General features: G+C 42.4%; 1 protein-coding gene across 1 annotated transcript in view; it reads right to left on the bottom strand.

Moving 5' to 3' along the window:
• Window positions 1-18,255, bottom strand: part of RXFP1 (relaxin family peptide receptor 1) — a 1,416,786-nt gene that overhangs the window by 158,283 nt on the left and 1,240,248 nt on the right. Inside the window, exon 13 of the mRNA XM_069243319.1 lies at window positions 17,826-17,897. Within this exon, the coding sequence (XP_069099420.1) occupies window positions 17,826-17,897 (72 nt within the window). The remainder of the gene's footprint in view (window positions 1-17,825; window positions 17,898-18,255) is intronic.

The raw sequence follows: 18,255 nt of genomic DNA, 5'->3' as shown, positions 1-18,255 counted from the left end.
GTCTTGTACCTCTAAACAGGAACCCATCTTTACTTGACAACTCACCTATCACGTGCCAGAACTTTTGAGTTTCCAAACTCCCTTCATTCCTGCTTCTCCAACATTTCTTTATTAGGGAAAGCACCTCAACCATCGTGCCATCCAACTCGCATTCTCTTCGCCATCTTTCCTCTGTCACAACACTGTCATCAAAACCATTTCCTTCAATCTCACATACCACGTCTCCATCCAAATCCACATCACTCCCTTCTTCCGACTGATTCTCCACTCCTAACTGTACTAGTCTTGATAAAGTGTCAGCTACCTTGTTTTGTGCTCCAGGAATGTTCTTAACCTCAAAATAAAAATCGTTCAGCGACACCCCCCATTTTGTGATCCTACTTGATATTGCATCCACCCCTTTTTTGATAGATCTCACAAAGTGGCTTATGATCCGTCCTTACCTCAAATTTACTTCCCCACAACAAATTCTTAAGCTTCTTCACGGTCCAATGCACCGCAAGCGTCTCTCTCTCAATAACCGAATAGTTCAACTCAGCATCTTTTAGGGCTCACGACAAAAACAAAACCACTTGTTCAGCCTTATGATCACCTTGTTGTAAAACAGCCCCTAAACCTTTTGCACTGGCATCCATAATTAAAACTGATGAAAGATAAGGGTTAAAATTCTTCAATTTGGGAGCTCTAACCAACTTCTCCTTTATCTCTCCAAATTCTCTTTCACACTCCTCACACCTTACAAAATATATACCTTTCCGTAACAACTTCCTCATATTCACACATATTTCTGCAAAACACTTCACAAATGTCCCGTAATACTCAGCCATACCAATGAATTTCATCAGTTCTTCCTCACTGGATGGTGACTGTAATCTCTTAATGGCATCTACTAGTTCCTTCTTTGGGGATATGCCCTCTCCAGTGATCGTATGTCCCAAGTACTCTATGGAGTCCCTTTGAAATTTACACTTCTCCATTTTAATGGTTAACCCGTATTCTTCCAGCCTCTCCCACACTCTAAGTACCCTTTCTTCATGCTCAAGATTATCTTTCCCAAACACTAAAACATCATCTTGGTATATCCTTACACCTTCAAAACCCTTCAACACTTTTTCCAACATCCTTTGTAACACAGAGGCTGCAGATATTAATCCAAATGGTAATCTGGTGTACCTAAATGTCCCAAATGGGGTGATGAACGCAGTGAGATCTTTGGATTCTTCAGTTAACCTAATCTGATGGTATGCTGACGTTAGATCTATAGTGGAAAACACTTTTGCTCCTTGAAGTAACAACAACACACCAAAATATTTGGTATGGGATACCTATCTACAATTACATTTTTGTTCAGTTCTCTTAAGTCCACACATAAACGTAGACTCCTATTCGCTTTCCTGGCTGCAACCAGTGGTGCCAACCATTCAGTTCCTTCACCTTCCTCAATAATCCCTTCCTTCTGAAGTTTCTCCAATTCTAACTTCATTTCTCCACGTAATGCGGTACACCACGAACTTTGCTGCATACAGGCTTTGCTCCTTCTTTCAGATGAATATGATGTACATAATGTCGAAGACACCCCAGTTTATCTTGAAAGACCAAAGGAGCTTTCAATTTTAGGCCCAAATTTATACTTTTTTAGCGCCGCATTTGCGTCATTTTTTGACGCAAAAGCAGCACAAACTTCCAAAATACAATTATATTTAGTAAGTTTGTGCCGATTTTGCGTAAAAAAACAACGCAAATGCGGCGCTAAAAAGGTATAAATATGGGCCTTAGTCTCCCCACAAAATCATCATTGCTTGTAGCTAGTTGACCAACTTGATCCTTTATCTTCACAGGAGGATCACTATTAGGATCAAGTATTACATCCAATTCTTTCTGATGGTACCAACTCACAACACTTTCACCCTTCTCAGACATGTAAATCTTTGCATTGGTAAATCTATGTTTAAATTCAAGCAGACCCCAAAAATACCTATGCAGCTTGATAGGTTCTCCACCACCATGAGGTGTGATATCCGGTTTGAACAACTCCACTTTGTTTTTTAGTTTTACCATGTAAAATTCTTTCGAAATAATGGTTATCTTTGCATCAGGCGACACGTGTTTCACCCCTTACAGTAAATCCACCTGGGGCTTTTTCAAGGCAATGAAGTAGTCATGGTCATACATCACTTCATCATAAATATTGGTCCGAATACCAGGCATGAATAATTTCTAATGGTGAACGGCAGAAAAACGCCGAGTGCGCTTCTCATTCAAGCGCCATCTTGGCTCTTGATGCAACTTGTTCTACACTTTTTGGATTCCATTGGATTCTCCTTATTACATCCTTGTCACTTGATTCACTTCTTATACTTTGTGAAGTTCAAAATAAAGACATTTCTGACACAACTGATGAACGTGGGTTCTCATCTCTTCACTGTTGCTGGATTATTTTACGAAAGGGGCTATGGTCCATACCCCTTAAACTTTGAGTTCCCACTGAATTACTTTGTTGAACTGGGCATTACAGGAAGGGATCTTCTTGGACCCTCGATACTCCATAATTACTATGGAGACGCACACGGCACTGCTAACACGCGGCTCAGCTCGGCTGCAACCATGGAGACGCAAAAAGCTCGTCCAGCATAACGAAGAGAAAAAAAAACAGGCACCGCTCCAATAAATTGTGAACGTCGGAAAAAAAAACAACACCTCCCAAAACAACAAATACGGGAGGGGCGCTCACCTCTCTTCCGCTCTTGTGTAGTTTATATCTTTCACGTTGAGACCTCTGTTCCGCCATGCACACAATGACTTGATGACACTGGTTTATATAAAAAATCACGAATCCCATCCTCTGTCGCCAGTGTAGTAAAGTTGGATATTCCAGGAAGAAATAAAGATGCTGAATTGTGATCCATGACACGATTTATTTCAGACACAGAGGTCCCATCCAAACACGTCCAAGTGCCAGCTTTTCTCCTCAAACTTCTCCTATGACCTCACAACGTTCTATTCTACTCCGAAGATTCTCAGCTCATACTTTATTACATACTACAACCAACTCATCACTGATTGTGTGATATACACTAATATTTAATTGCTAAGCGCATGGTAATAGTCGCAAGTATCCGAAAACCCGAAATATTTGATGATTACCCTAATGCAGTTTTTCCCTGACTCGAAACTGCTTCAAAAGCAACACCTTAAACTTGCAATGATCGAAAAAATGTCAGAGGTCCCAGAATGGGTCCGGGACCAGTAGATTCAAAATGGTGGTCTACTACAGTCAAAAGATTGAATTGTGGAACCAGTAGACAAATATTATCTTATTAGCTTGTCCCCTGTTTAGAGTTAGATGTTGTGGTTTTAGTTGAATGTGGCTGTGGGAGGGGATTATCCATCTGAGATATCTATAGACATTGTAAGATAATTCTACTCTTTGCTCCACCAATGAATGCTACCTAATAGCACACACATTTTACCCTTTGCCTACGCTCAAAACCCTGGGCCTATCATTTCTAACTTTTTCACAGGTGAGAGATTATCTTCTTTAGAGTTCCATGTAGGGCCCTAATATGGGTCACCAGGCGTGAAGCTGTGCCTAATTGTCTCGGCATACAATTCACAGGGGCACACACTTCTTCTCCCGACAACACAGCAGCTTGACAGCAGTTGAGTGACTCATAAAAAATAGAAGATTACAAGGCTTGGTCATGGCTGTGATGTAGAGATGTATCTTCTGCTGGCTGGAATGTGGCTGACCTTTTCTTATTCTTTAAAAATACTTTTTATTGAGTTTAAGTCACAGAAAAAAGCATAAGTGACAGACCAGGCATGAAAATTTGCATCTTATTACAGTATTTGGAGTCATGATTGATCAATCTAGTTTTTATTCAGTATATCACAGCATACAGTCAGAAAAGACTCCTGGTCGTACATAGTACCTAATTAACTTTGTTTGCTCACCCTCTGCGTTTGTACATTGTTTTTTCTACCTCTATGCACCAGTTCATATTTTGTGCAACGTTCTCTAAACCCTGGTCATTGTGTACATCCCCACCCTCACCTTCGTGATGCCTGGCAGTCTGGTAGTACATAGAGCCTTCACTTAGGGTATGGTTCCCCATATACCGAGAAGCATAACTTTGGCATTCATGGTGATATCTGTTTTAGATACTCTTTCTAGGCAATTCTAAACCTTTTCGCAAAATATACTTCTCTGAGGGCAACCCCACCATGTATGCAGGAAATCTCCCCCATCTCCACCACCTCTGATGCATTGGTCATACCCTGTATGGCCAATGGTATTCAGTTGTGTGCATGTGCAGTAGTTTGAGCTGAATCAGGCAGAATTCCACCTTTGTCACAACCTCTCTAGGCACCCACATCACTTCCTCCCTCTGCATTGTCCATATTCCGAAGGCCTCTCACACACCTGCTCTTACAATTGCCAAACAGGCACACACATTATAAATTAATGATATGACGTTGGTTACTATGCCTTTGGTGAGTACTCTGTTTTGGATGGGGGACATTATCGCACCTTGGTTATTCGCTCCTTGTTTTACTACAATGCATGCCTAAGTTCCAAAATTTGAACCTCTGATTCTTGACTAGCCTGAATATTCCACTTCCAATTCTTCATACAACTTAATGTCTCAGTTCGTCTGTTCACCACCGACCTCAGTTATCTTGATTCTGCCCTATTATTAGAATGCCAGCAATGCCCGACCTATTTCAAGAGGTGGAAGTCCCAGGCTGTTGATTCCCCCGTTACTCTGCATCACCATCCCCCTGACCCAGTGCATTTTTCAAGGTTTGTTCTACAATATTTATTGGTCTCTGTCAACCTTTTTGGGGAGTTTTCCCATAGATCAGCGCTGGTTAGCCCCTACGAACCATAACTTGACTATCAGTCTGGTAGGCTGGTTCCTTTTAAGGGGGAAAGGCCCAGTTGTTCAGTACCATCAGACAGAGGCCTAATAACATTTCCATATATCGGGGAGTGTAATTCCCTTGTCATAGATTCCCTTATAGTGTTTATTCAATGATATGTGTGGATTTCTATTAATTCCACATTAATGTGCACATTGCATCATTAACTTGCATAAAGTAAGCAGGAATGGGGTGTTTTGAGGAGCATAGATGAATCTAGACAGCGGTATCATCTTACAGAGGGCAGCTCTGCTCAACAGGGATGGGGTAGTTGCCTCCAACATTCTACATCTGTCTTAAATCTGTCCAGTATCCCACTACTGATGTCAATTCCCAGGTACATGAACCTTGAAGGAGAGTTATGAAGTATGCCAGCATTCCCTGGTTCCACTGTTCACTCAGTGGGAGGGACCACAATGGTCCCCATCTACCCTGAATATCTTGAAGACCTTTGCAATAGGTCTGTCTGAATTGACCGAGTATTGGAGCATGCCAACCACATTCAGGGCCACTCTGTCCACTGTAGGCCCCTTAGCAGTGCAATCTTTCTCATCCTACACACAAGAGGTTCTACCACCTACACAAATAACAGGAGCAACAGTGGACACCTCTGTCTGGTGCCTCTAGTCAGGGTAAAAACTTACCTTGCCATTTACCCACACTCTTGACATAGGTTCCATATACAATCTTCTGACCTAGGAGATAAAGTCCTGCTCAAAGCCCACCCTACATAGGACAACAAAGGCAGCCCTTTCTTTATGACAGAGATAGCACTTTTGATAATCATATACAACAACCCACAGACTACATGTAAACAGATTTCTAGCCCCTGTAAGTGGGGACATTGGCCCACAAGTACAATTTTGTAGCCCAGAGAGAATCCCAACTCCCCCACTCACAAGGCCTGAGACAGAACTTATCAAGGACAAAGGAATCTTGGTGGTGGTCAGTTCTCAAGTCATTGCCCATTCAGGGCATGTACTGGAAAGGAGTGTAAGGCCGAGCAAAAGGCTGCATCTCAGTTTACTTCTAGAGCGTCAGCAGCATCACCTTTTGTTTTGAGGGAGCCACCCCCAAGAAACAAAAATCTCATAGACTGCTAAAAATGCAATGACACAGTATTGAGGGAGAGCAGGGTCTGAGCGCATGTTTGAAGGGTTGGGGCTTCCTTGATCACAACCCTGAAGATAGCCATTCAAAAGGAGGGAACGGTGAAGAAAGTTTGTAATAATTGGCTAAAAGGCCAAGCATCAGTAATAGTAAGTATGAGGAGTAGGTATTCCATCTTTAGCAGAACTCAACTGTGAAAGGGCAGCAGTGCTCAGGGAACCAGATGAGCTCTCTTTGTTCTATTCACAGGCAAGTGACTAATTGGGAGGTAGGGTGAACCCTGATAGGAAGTCTTTCCTATATTCATAGGAGGGGCATCAGCTATCCTTAAAGTTCTTAAGGGATTTTACATACTCACACATCTCTAAGGACTGAAAATGAGACTATTTATGGATTTTTTGTATTATGCCTCAACTGGGTATGAATTGAATTTCTGATGAACTTGGATAAGAAATAAACATAGAAAGTATTCATGACCTGGTGTATTATTCAGCACACCAGATCACAATTTGATATCAGAAGTGGAATCAGCAAAGCTACTGCCACAATGGAATTGCTGTTACGGAAGCTGGCTGAAAGTCAGCAACAACTGATTAAAGTAATTCAACAACTGCCGCAACAAATCCAGATCAATGATCAAGACTTTCAAAATGTAGCTTTAAGGTGCCAGATAGTTAGCTGCCAATGAAAAGCATTTAGAGGCCATCACTCAGCTTACCAATACTGTGGCCGCCTGAAGAGTACACCCTAATGTGCCTGCATCTGTACCACAATAATCTACACCTGGTGAAGGTCCTGGACAGGTTTTCACTACTTTTAATCACATAGCATGCAATTCCACATGAGCTATGGGCCCCTTGCCTTGCCCCCTTACTAATGCCAGAAATGCAGGCCATTTGCCAAGCTGCAAATCTTGATGGGACGAGTGCCTATGGAGACACCAAGTAAGCAGTATTAGAAAAGCTTTGTTTGTTGAAATGGGCTGGAATTAATTCCACAGAGACACCTAAAAGCAACTGTTTTGTACTAAGGATCACACAGATAAATGATTATACATCCCAGCCACTACTTCAAAGCACATTTTTGATTAGATTGTTATTGAGTAATTCATTGGCGTGGGACCACTACCAATTCTGAGATGGGTAGGCCCTCACCCTAACGCCTCTCTGCCTGATGGCGTGGCCTTCGGGACCTCAGACCAATGGGCTATTGTAGGCAATTCTCTGCTTCATCCAGTGCTGACACAAACTGAAGTTGCTCCTAACAAATATCACCTGAAAATTAGAAAGAAAGACATGCCACCAGTGCAATCGCCTATAAAAGGAAATCTCTCCCTGATTGAGAAGCAGTATCACACAGGTGATATCTAGCCTTCTAAAAGCAAGCCTGAACTCTTGGATGTCAGTGTGTTGGGGAACAATTATGTTAATTCCTTTCCAAGCCCCCGTCTATTCATAAAGGGAGTGAAAATAAATGTGCCAAAAACAAGGGGTTTAGTAGACAGTGGATATTTACAAATGCTGGGCCTCACATCACCGTGACAAAAGCCATGCTTTTATTAGTTGTATACATGAAGATGTGAAATCCTCCCCTACTAAGGAAGAAATGCTCTAGGGTCAAGGAATAGAGAATCCCCTAAGGGTAGAGGTATGGCCTAAGATGCCTGAACCTAATATACTGGAGACTGCTGTCCTTAATTTTAGGGAAATATTTTTGGCAATTCCCTTTAACTAATGGGATAAGAAGCGCCTCTGCCAAAAGCAGACATTGAAAGAGTTGAACCCAAGCCCAAGAAAAGTCAACATCCGCTAACTGAAATGTAAACTGGAGAGGTGCTGTTAGGTACCCAAGAGATATCCACTTGTATGGGCTGGAACTCAGAGAATTATTTGTCCTCCAGACCAGAACAAGAGCACAATCCCACTCTCCAACGTGCTACTGGTAGAGTCAGAGGGGAGCAAGATATCAGTCCTCCTCCAGAACAGAAGCACAGTGATTCCAAATAGGAAAAGGGTTTGGTTTGCTGTACTGTACCTAGGAAGATGCACTAAGACCAGAAACAATTGTCGTTGATACCTGAGCATTTCCCCTCTACTGTTCTACAATATGCCAATTAAAGCCTTCATGGATCAGAGAAAACCCAAAAGTTGAAGCTACAAAGTTTGTTTTGCCCAAATGTATATGCAGAAGTTACCAGGCATTGCAAAGCATGTCAGGTACGTCAACTGAAAAATCCAGAATATTTATCAAATACTGCTCTACAACATTAACAAAAGCTGCAACACCCTTTCCAGAAAATGAACATGGACCCAGGGGACCCATAGCACTGTCAAGAAGAAGATACCAGTTATTGTTAGTGACTATGAAATATGGCACAAAGTATTCTGAAGCCTTCCAATTAAGAGGTATCCCTTCCAGCCACATTTATGTTCTCTATAAGCCATTTCTTCCCAGGTTGGTTTACCAAAGGAAATAATCATGGGCCACGGACCCAACTTCATGTCTCAATTGATGAAACAAGTCTGTCACCTCTTGAAAATAAAGCAGTTGAAGACTCTTGTATACCTTCCTTAACCAAATGGGTTAGTAAAAGTTTAGTAAAAGAATCCACCAAATGTTGGAGAAAGCTGTCAGCATTGATTGCAAGGATTAGGAGAAAGTATTACTGCTAATACTATTAACTCTCAGGAACACCCCTCAAACCTCAACAGAATTTATCCTGTTTAAGGTTTTTTTGAGACATAGACCTCAATCAGTACTCAATAGAGCACTAGAAGACTGGGAAGAACCAGAAGAAAACTCATTGTCCTTTGTAGAGTATGGACTTAATCTTTGAGAAGGATTACAAGCCATTGGGCAGACCACCACAGACATTCTTAGAGAACCTCAGAACGTTCAAGAAACATGTTACAACCAGAGGCCTCTGCTGAGACTATCACAAGTGGATGATAACGAGCTAGTATTGCTTCCCAATTACAAACACAAAGTACTCGCCCAGCGGCATGGGCCTTATGAGATTTTTGAAGTAGTTGAAAGGGTTGCCTACAAAATTCCCTACCTGTCAGGAAACACAGAGAGCAACAATATCACCTACACATATTGAACAAATGGGAAGAACCTAGCACTGCATGCATGATAGACATCATCCCAACAAATCTGAAAAATGAAAAGGATCAGTGCACTGTCAGATCTCCAAGAACTTGGAAGAACATTGTAAACCGAATCACCCTATCGACGTGTCAGAGAAGAACTTGTACGGCTCTTAGAATAGGACAGGCATTTTTTTAAATAAAACCATAAAGACGGAGATACTTGAGCACCAACTAAATGCTACACAGTACACTATAGTAAGAGTATGTGCCTATTAGATATTGGAGATCCAATGTTAAGCTTTACTAAATGAATTAGAAATCATGCTTCAAATGGGTATCATTGAAGCCTCATGCAGCAAATGGACATCACCTATTGTGTTGGTATTGAAACTGGTTGGACTGCTGTGTTTCTGTATATACTTCTAAACAGTAAATCCAGTATAAATCTTCAAAAGCATATCTATTGCCTAAAGTGGAGGAGCTCATAAAATTATTGCAAAACGCCAAACACACAGGAGCCCTTGCCCTTCCACAAATATATTGGCAGAAGCTATTATTGTCAACTGATCATCACAAAATGGGTATTTCCACCCACCCATGGTCTCTTCCAATGCATGGACCTGCCATTTGGCTTACATTGTACCTCTATCATTGTTCAAAGGTCTTAATCGACAGGTCGAGGCCTTAGAAGGTACTAGGTGGACATCTGAGGGAGGTGCCTCTCTGGCAACATTCCCTTGCTGCAGCCCTACCTGAGCCACGTGAGAAAGAGCTCACTTCACTTGCGCTTCTTATCAATGCTTTGGGGAGACAGCTCAGGAGTCACTCAGCAGGTAGACTTAACAAATGCGTGCACTACATGTCATAATTAATTGGAGGGAGACAGGGTGGATTGTTGACTTTCAAACACTGCTCGGTTATTGTATTGTTCATGCCATAATAGCTGGCAGCCCGTCAAGGTTGTAATAACATGAAAATTAAGGTCCAATCTGATTTTTTTTTCATTCAAATGCATTGAACTGGAATAATGTAGCAGGGGATTAGGGCCTGGGACTTATTATTTCTTGACTGTAATGGAGAGAAAAATGTGAGTTGCTTATGAGCTAAGAATATGTGAGATTGGAAAGTGTTGGACCTGGCCCTTTCTACGGGGTTATTTCTCAAATTGTTTGCCTTCTCCTAAATGTTTTTGACCCTTTTTGGCTGATGTTATGACTCTGGGCACTTTGTCACTGCTAATCAGTGCTAACGTGCATGTGCTCTACTTGTAAACTTGGTATGATTGGCTTATACCTGATTGGCACATATAATTTACCTGTAAGTCTCTTGTACAGTGGTATCTCTTATACCCAGAGCCTGTAAATTAAATGCTACTAGTGGGCTTGCAGCCCTGCTAGCGCCACCCACTGAAGTAGCCTTTCAAACCTGTCTCAGGCCTGCTAGCACAGGACCTGCTTGCGCAGTTTACTGCCACAGGGACCTGGCATCTAAATCTAATTGCCAGGCCTAGAACTCCCCTTTTACTACATGTAGGTCACCCCTAAGGTAGGCCCTAGCTAGCTCTTTGGGCAGGGTGCTATGTATGTAGAAGGCAGGACATGTGCCTAGTAGCGTGGCATGTCCTGGTAGTGACAAATAGCCTATTTGGTTTCTCACTGCTGTGAGTGCTGCCTTCTCATAGGTTTGCATTGGAAATGCCCTGCCTTATGTCTAGGGTGTATTGTCTGATTGATGAGGGATAGCGTAGGCATGTTTGGTATGGTTGCATTGGTAGTGAGAAATGCTGCTTACTGGTGTAATTGAATTTTCTATTACTATTATGGAAATGACACTTCTAGAAAGGGAGCATTTCTCTGTGCTTATGACTCTGGTATTTTGAATTGACTCCAATCCACGTCTGGGCAGAGTGACAGTTGGGCTTTGTGCATACTTCTCAGACAGCCTGCGCACAGGGAGGACGGAGGTGTCACAGAGGTGCAGCTACATTTTGAATGGTCTTCCTGGGCTGAGAGAAGGGGAAGGTGGGGCACACATGCATCTGTAAAGGCTGTGCACTGGCCTCACACAAAAGGGTTGTTTACCCCTAACTGATGTATGGAGCCTGTGCTGGAGGAGAGAGGGAACACTCCCAGGACCAGTTGTAAGTGGTTGAAACCCCCTCTACCCCTCATTGGAAATGCTTTACAAAACTGAGTATAAGTGCAGGGGATTTTTCCTCACAATTTGGAGACACCCTGAACTTACCTGTAGCTGGACACAGAATGCTTAAGGGACTCACTAAGAACCTCCTTGGACTGCTGCTGCTGTGCTAATCTGTGACCTCCCTGGTTGCTTGGAGGAACTGCCCACTGCATACATCCACTTGTTGCTGGCCTATTACTGGGCTCTACCGCCCTGTGCTTCCTTTTTGTGTCCCCCAGAGGCTGGGTGCTGTGGTCCCTGTGCTCTGCAACCTTTGGCTTAAGGGCAAAGCATGAGGTGTGCTCCATTTTTATTACTGGAGCACCTTTTCTTTTAAGATGTGCTGCACACTTTGGAAGCACATTTGCTGCCATGAGGGAGATCACTGCTGCGACCTGGGATCTTAAAAATTGCCCCAGGCGCTTTGGTAAGCGCTTAGCTGTGTAGGGATTCACCACCGCAACCTGGGTGTTATGAAACTGAAGAGCACATTGGTGGTGCGCTTTTTAAATGTGCCCCCAGGGCACCAGAACAACGAAGATTGAAGCCGGCGAGCTCCTGCTAGGGCCCTCGGGGATGCAGTGTCCTGAGAGGTGCCCTCGGGACACAGCCGGCTCCTGTTGTTGTGGCAGTCACCGCTGCAGCCCAGGGAGAAGAGCGGGTCCTCCTTAGGATACCGCGGGCCGTAGGAAGCCATCCCAGCTGTCTCCAGGAGGTGCACTGATGGTAAATGGAGGTGTTTGTCTCTCCCCTGTCTTTCTGGCAGCCACCTTGAGGACGTGGGTGGCTGCCTCCAATACCGAAGGGCATGGAGGCGGAGAAGGAGTACCTTTCCCTGACCACTGCTCCAGGGGCGTGGACGCCCCTACCAACCTTAAGCCTAACTCCAGGCCCTACAGGAGGGTCAGTCATGGCCTGTGGGGGGGTGGGGGGAGGGCAGGATCTGTAGGTGCCCGTTTAGGTGCAGTCCACAGGAGGGGCTCCAACAGCAAAACTGGAGGGGGTGTGTATCACCCCACCTCCTCACCAGTTGTAAAATGGCCCTGTCAGGCCCCATCTGCCTTGTGTCACTGGAGGTGCCCCTCCAATCTGAAACAGGTATTTTAGAGGAGCATTAGGGGCATGGTATGCTGACCTGCTTCTTTCCTGATGTACAATATATCTGCTAAGGTTCCTTTTATGGACATGCTACGCTGATATGTTTTGGATGACTTGCCATATGTTTTCTAATGTTTCGAGTATGGTCATTTATGGTGATTTTATGATCTGATGCATTTCTGGTGATTTGTGTATTTATCATGACAAATGCATTTCTTTAGTACTGTGATTCCTGACTACTACTTATGTTGTGGAATAATTAGTAACCTGTGTGTTATATGTGACTACTGCTGATCTCTGCAATGTAGCAGTATTATGTAACTTTCTGACAACTGCTTAGGTAGCAGGGTATTACTGACATGCTATGTTTGGTCTAATTATTTTTTGTGCAATACAGTTTATTTTTACATAACTTTGTGTTGTGTTCCTTTGTGGTGTATGTATTGCGTCATGTGTGTTGTGTGTGTTGTGCAAACGCTTTACACTTTGCCTCTGGGTTAGGCCTAACTGCTCATGTCAGGCTACCAGGGGGTGAGCAGGGGTTATCTTGGACGTGTAACTCCCTCGCCCTGACTAGAGTGGGTGGGTTCTGCCTTGCTTAGGTGCATACTCTAGCCAACCAGAAACACCATTTGATTTCCTAGCTGAAGCACCACCCACCCTATTGCCAGTCTTCTGGGGATTTCACAGTCTTGACTGCAACTGTTAGGGCATCCCTTGCAATGAAGGGAGAGTTTTTTGATGGTCGTGTGCCTTGTCTTTTTAGCCTCACTTTAAAGTAGAGTCTTGTAGCTGAAAAATAAAAAAGCAACAGTCATAGCATGCAGGAACTTTTCTCACTGCATGTTAGGACTAGGAATTGAGTGGCCTGCCGGGAAGTGCCATGCAAGGCAGTCTCAGTGATTGACATCTAATGACAGTCACATGTCCTAAATGGGACAGTGCAATCATTACTATGATTTGGTGGCCCTGACATCAAGGTTATTACAAATGGAGTCACAGAGACTACACCAATGGAAACAATGCAGTTCCCCTACCTCTAAAAACACCTGCTGCAGAGTCCCTTGCTCGCCCAGCAGTCTTCAGGCAACATTAAAAATATAAAGATAACTGTGGTGATTAATATTTCTGCTACAGAGTTAGAGTTTTGTCTAGCAGTATTTTGACTAATCGTGAAGTAGCACAGACGGTTGATATGCCTGGTGCAAAGAATGTGATACCTGCAGAACACATAACTGTATTTTATGTAGCTGGCTCAGTGGGTTACTGCTTTAGTTGCAGAGATCCTTTTGTTACCTGCAGTTAATAAGTTACAATCCTAATATAGCACATTGACATGAGCTCTCATCACAGAGCAGAATGCAAGCGGCATAGTATTGGTTAGAATGTTATGTTTTTCCCCAGTACTTCATTATCTGTTCCTAATGTTGCTAACAAAGGGTCCATTTGGCTAGAAATGCATTCTTAATCAATAAAGCCAACCTCAACCACGGTTTAAATCCTGTGTTTGTACTTGTCCAGTCCAAAGACTCATAAAACATAGTACCATCTATTATGGATGATGTGATTCGTACACCTTGTACTCCTCCTTGACTTACGTAACATTTCCTATACACTGATTTATACATGTATGATTCATTGTCTCTGCAGAGGGTATGAGATGTAAACTGCTCTGACACTCTACTCTGGTACGAGTAGCACTTTAAGGCAAATGAAATGTATGCAAGAGAGAGGCTATGGAGAGATGAGGAGCACTGTTGTAGGGCAGTACTGAATGATTCCGTATAGAAGGTAGTCGTTGCCGAAAAGGATTGTTGCACCAGGCACCACCAGCACTAAAGCTGGCCCTGTTTATAACAGTTGTGTAGGACAATATTTCAGAAGTGGTTACATCACCGTCATTACATTGGGATTGCCTTTACATTTCAAGGTACATCAGGAGTATTTTACTTTGCAGGTAAGGTTCTATCAATCTATATATTCCAATTAGTGTTGCATATTGTAATCTAGTTATTTAAATGTAAAATATTTGTAAATTTAAAAAAATGAAATAATAATCCAGTATTACTTTTAACTGAATTACATTTAGTTGTCATATAAACTACCTATCCCTTAACTCTAAACCCACTGTATTACTTGTATTAAAAAAAACAACCTCTAAGCACTAAAAACTCCATACTACCACTATGCACTACTCATCCATAGGGACTCCTTGCTACTTGTGTGCACTGTCCGCCTGTGAGCCCTAAAAAGCCCTGACTACACCTATGCATTACTCTCCCATGAGCCCTAAAAACGACATTACTACCCCATAAGCACAAAATATTCCTGAATCCTAAAACCGCCTTACTACTTATTTATACTACTCATCCCTGAGCCCTAAAATCTGCTTAATACCCCTATTTTCTACCCATCCCTGAGTCCTAAAAAAATACTCTATGCTACCCCATAAACACTTAAAAAATGTAAAAACCATATACAAACTGAATTCATTTAAATACATTGTTTGTCCTAATATTTACATTTATTTTTAAATTAGAGTAAAAACTTTACAATTTTATCTATCTATATATATATATATATATATATATATATATAGATATGGCACCAAAAGGAAAATCGTACTGAGTGTGTCATCATCTTATGGAAAGTTTTATTAGGCTATATGTTTCAACCCAGGAAGGGTCTTCGTCATGGCCTAGTATATATAAATAGGTTGGTAGATGCATATCTATATTCACTGAAAAAAACAAAGGTAACAGGGATGCTATAGTTAGGTTCTGAATTTACTCATACATAAACATACAAATTCAGCAGTTATAGTTCTTTCAAGTAATTATAACTTGCGCCCTTGCCATGCACAGTTTTCTTATCAATAATGTTATTGCAAACATTGCAGTGATATCAAAGATGCCATACAAGATCTCATCAATGACAATATGTGGAGTAATTAGCTGTGCATGGCGAAGGCACAAGTTATAGTTACCTTAGAGCCCGAGTTATAGTTACTTGAAAGAACGCTAACTATAACTGCTGAATTTCTATGGTTTTGTATGAGTAAATTCAGAACCTAACTATAACATCCCTGCAACCTTTGTTTTTTTCACTGAATTTCTATGTTTTTTAACGTAAAGTAATTTTAATTACTATACGTTATTCTAAACCCTGCCGCAAATTGACTTCGCCCATGCGCAGAGGGGGTTATTTGCAAGGCCTGACCTTGCAACCAAGCCCTTATTACCTCCCAACCCTGCATCATGCATGGCCTTTGGCTGTGCGCAGCGCAGGTTGGCCACATGGCCTTTCTCTAACAGTGATTGTGTGAGTGGGTGTGTGAGTGTCTGAGTGGGTCTGAAAGTGGGTGTGTGAGTGGGTCTGAGTGGGTGCATGAGTGTCCCAGTGGGTGTGTGAGTGGGCACAAGAGCCTCTGAGTGAATGTATGAATGAATGAATTAGTGTATGAATGAGTCTTTGTTTTTTCTTTCAAATATATTCATAATTGCGAATAAATTGCGGAAATTCATGAAAGTTTGTGAATTTTCGCAAATATTGCGTTCTGTGACACAAAATCGTATTAAGCTCAAAATTTGCCCGTAAAACACACCTATATCGCACCCCTGGGGTCAGAGTACCTTCACCCTGAACCCTTATCCCACTTCAATTTAAATTCCCCCTCCCCCCCGGGGACTGTGTCCCGTGAAATAAAATGGTGGCTGCAACTTTCTAATCAAGTTGCGGTCACCCAATTGCAACGCTTCTTTTTGCACGCATATTCGTGAAAATTCCCGAACTGCACGATTAATCGCGGCCAGAGAAATACAAATGTATTTGCCTTTAAATAGCTCCTAAAGCTGTACGGATTTGGACCAAACAACAAAATGTACAATCTGCTTACCGGCAGCTAGCTTTCTGTCATATTTGGTGTAATTTCATCCAGTGGTTCAGGCTGTAGACGTGTTGACAGGTTTTATGGGAATTGACATAAGAAACACAATGTTTTTTAGCCCCCTTTTTCTCGGCCCCCGCTTGACGGTTCACCCTGAAACTTCCCATGCGCAACAAGAATCACCGGGTCACTTTGCTTGGAAAATTTCATAAAGATTCGTCAAACTGTGCCAAAGATATAGGCAAGTCAAAACATGCTTTTTCTATGGAAACATGGACCTAACTATAACTACCTACTTGCGACTGCCAGTAGGTAATTACATACTGGTGATAGCCAGTAGGTAGTTATAGTTAGCGCCAACTTTTCCCATAGATGAATTGTTTTTTGTTTTGCTAATAACTTTAGCACTGTTTGACAAATCTTCACAAAATTTTCAAAACTCGTATGCTAATTTGTTTAGCAGCTGTCTGGAAAGTTTCAGGGTGTGGGCCCAGAAAAACGAGGGGTCCCAAAACACCACCCCCGTTATATCTATGGGGTTTTCCAAATTTTTAACACAACTACAGCCCGAACCGCTGAACAGATTGACACTAAATTTAGCAGAGACAGATCTTGGGTCAGAAAGATCTCTTTTCTTATTTGGTGTAAATCTGTTCAGTAGTTTTGAAGTAATTAAAGGAAATAAAATATAGATATCTAGGGACGCAGATCCCAGACCAAAAGCAAGGCCCTTATTGGCTGGCCTCAACCTGAAAGAAAAGTTGCATCTGCCGTTTTATTGCTCGTTTGGGCTGGGGAGGGAAGGAAAAGGGAAAAGATATAGGAGGTCAGGATAGAGGTATCCTGAACCTGTAGGACACATGGAGGGGTCCCTCATGGCAGTGGCCTCTGCTACTCAATGGGGGTGGCGGGGAGGGACGGGATGGGGTGTGTGGAATAAAAACGTTTTTAAAAACTCTTACTTTCGGGGGAGAGGCGTTTGTCTCCCCTGCCTCAGGGACACCTCATGGGCAACAAATTGCCCAATTTTTTCCCCCTGCCAATTCATTGTGGCACTCAGCTTGGCCCCCGTGTAAAGTTGCACAGGATCCACAGATACAAAGCAGGCTAAAAACAATTATGCCATTCCTTCACAAAACACCCACTGCAGACGGCCGAAGGCCATGTGCAGTGTGGGGTTGGGTGCTTGCAGAGGGTTTGGCCTGGCCCTACAGTCAACCCCATCTCTGTAACCTTTGGTTTTCTTAGTGAATATATATACATTCATACATACTATTAAGTGTAAGTTACCTAACACAATTAAAAAGGAACTCACCTGCAAAGCAGAGTACTAAACTCCAGATGTACTTACCTGCGATGTAGCGTCCCACATAGTAAAAACTGCAAAGTATTGGTCGCAACCCCATATATTGCTTTGATCTAAGCAAAATAATTTGCTTTTTAAGAAACCATAAGAAACCGTATGTTTGACAAAAAGGCTCCGAATGGATGCAGTAATAAAAGGTAAGACATAATAAGGAGAACATGCTGCTTACAGTGATTTGAGTCTCACAACGGGGTCAAAGTGGTCTGCTTGTATTTTCTGGATGGGGTTACAGGACAGGTTCCTATAGGCGAAATAAAAATAAAAATTAGCCTTGCATGCTCAGAAATAGTTTGGCACAGGTGCATGTTGCTTAATTGCAAAATTCTTTGCCGATTGGAGCATATCAAAAAATATATATATATTGCACTGTTTATTGAGATTAATGCTAGTACATCATCGTAATACTTTTGTCCCGTCTAACAAGCATGCAGATACTTCATTTGACGAGGATTGCATGATTTCATGCACCATTTCTAAATTTGACTTCTTAATTTGACTTCTGGGAAAAATACATGCACAATTTATCAAAGAGCTCCCCTACCCCAGCTCTACTTCTGGTGAAATCCTCAGATGATAGGCCGAAGGTTTTCCCTTTGGTC

Source organism: Pleurodeles waltl, chromosome 1_2, assembly GCF_031143425.1.
Source record: "Pleurodeles waltl isolate 20211129_DDA chromosome 1_2, aPleWal1.hap1.20221129, whole genome shotgun sequence".
Classification (NCBI taxonomy): Eukaryota; Metazoa; Chordata; class Amphibia; order Caudata; family Salamandridae; genus Pleurodeles; species Pleurodeles waltl.
This window is presented reverse-complemented; position numbering and strand designations above follow the sequence as displayed.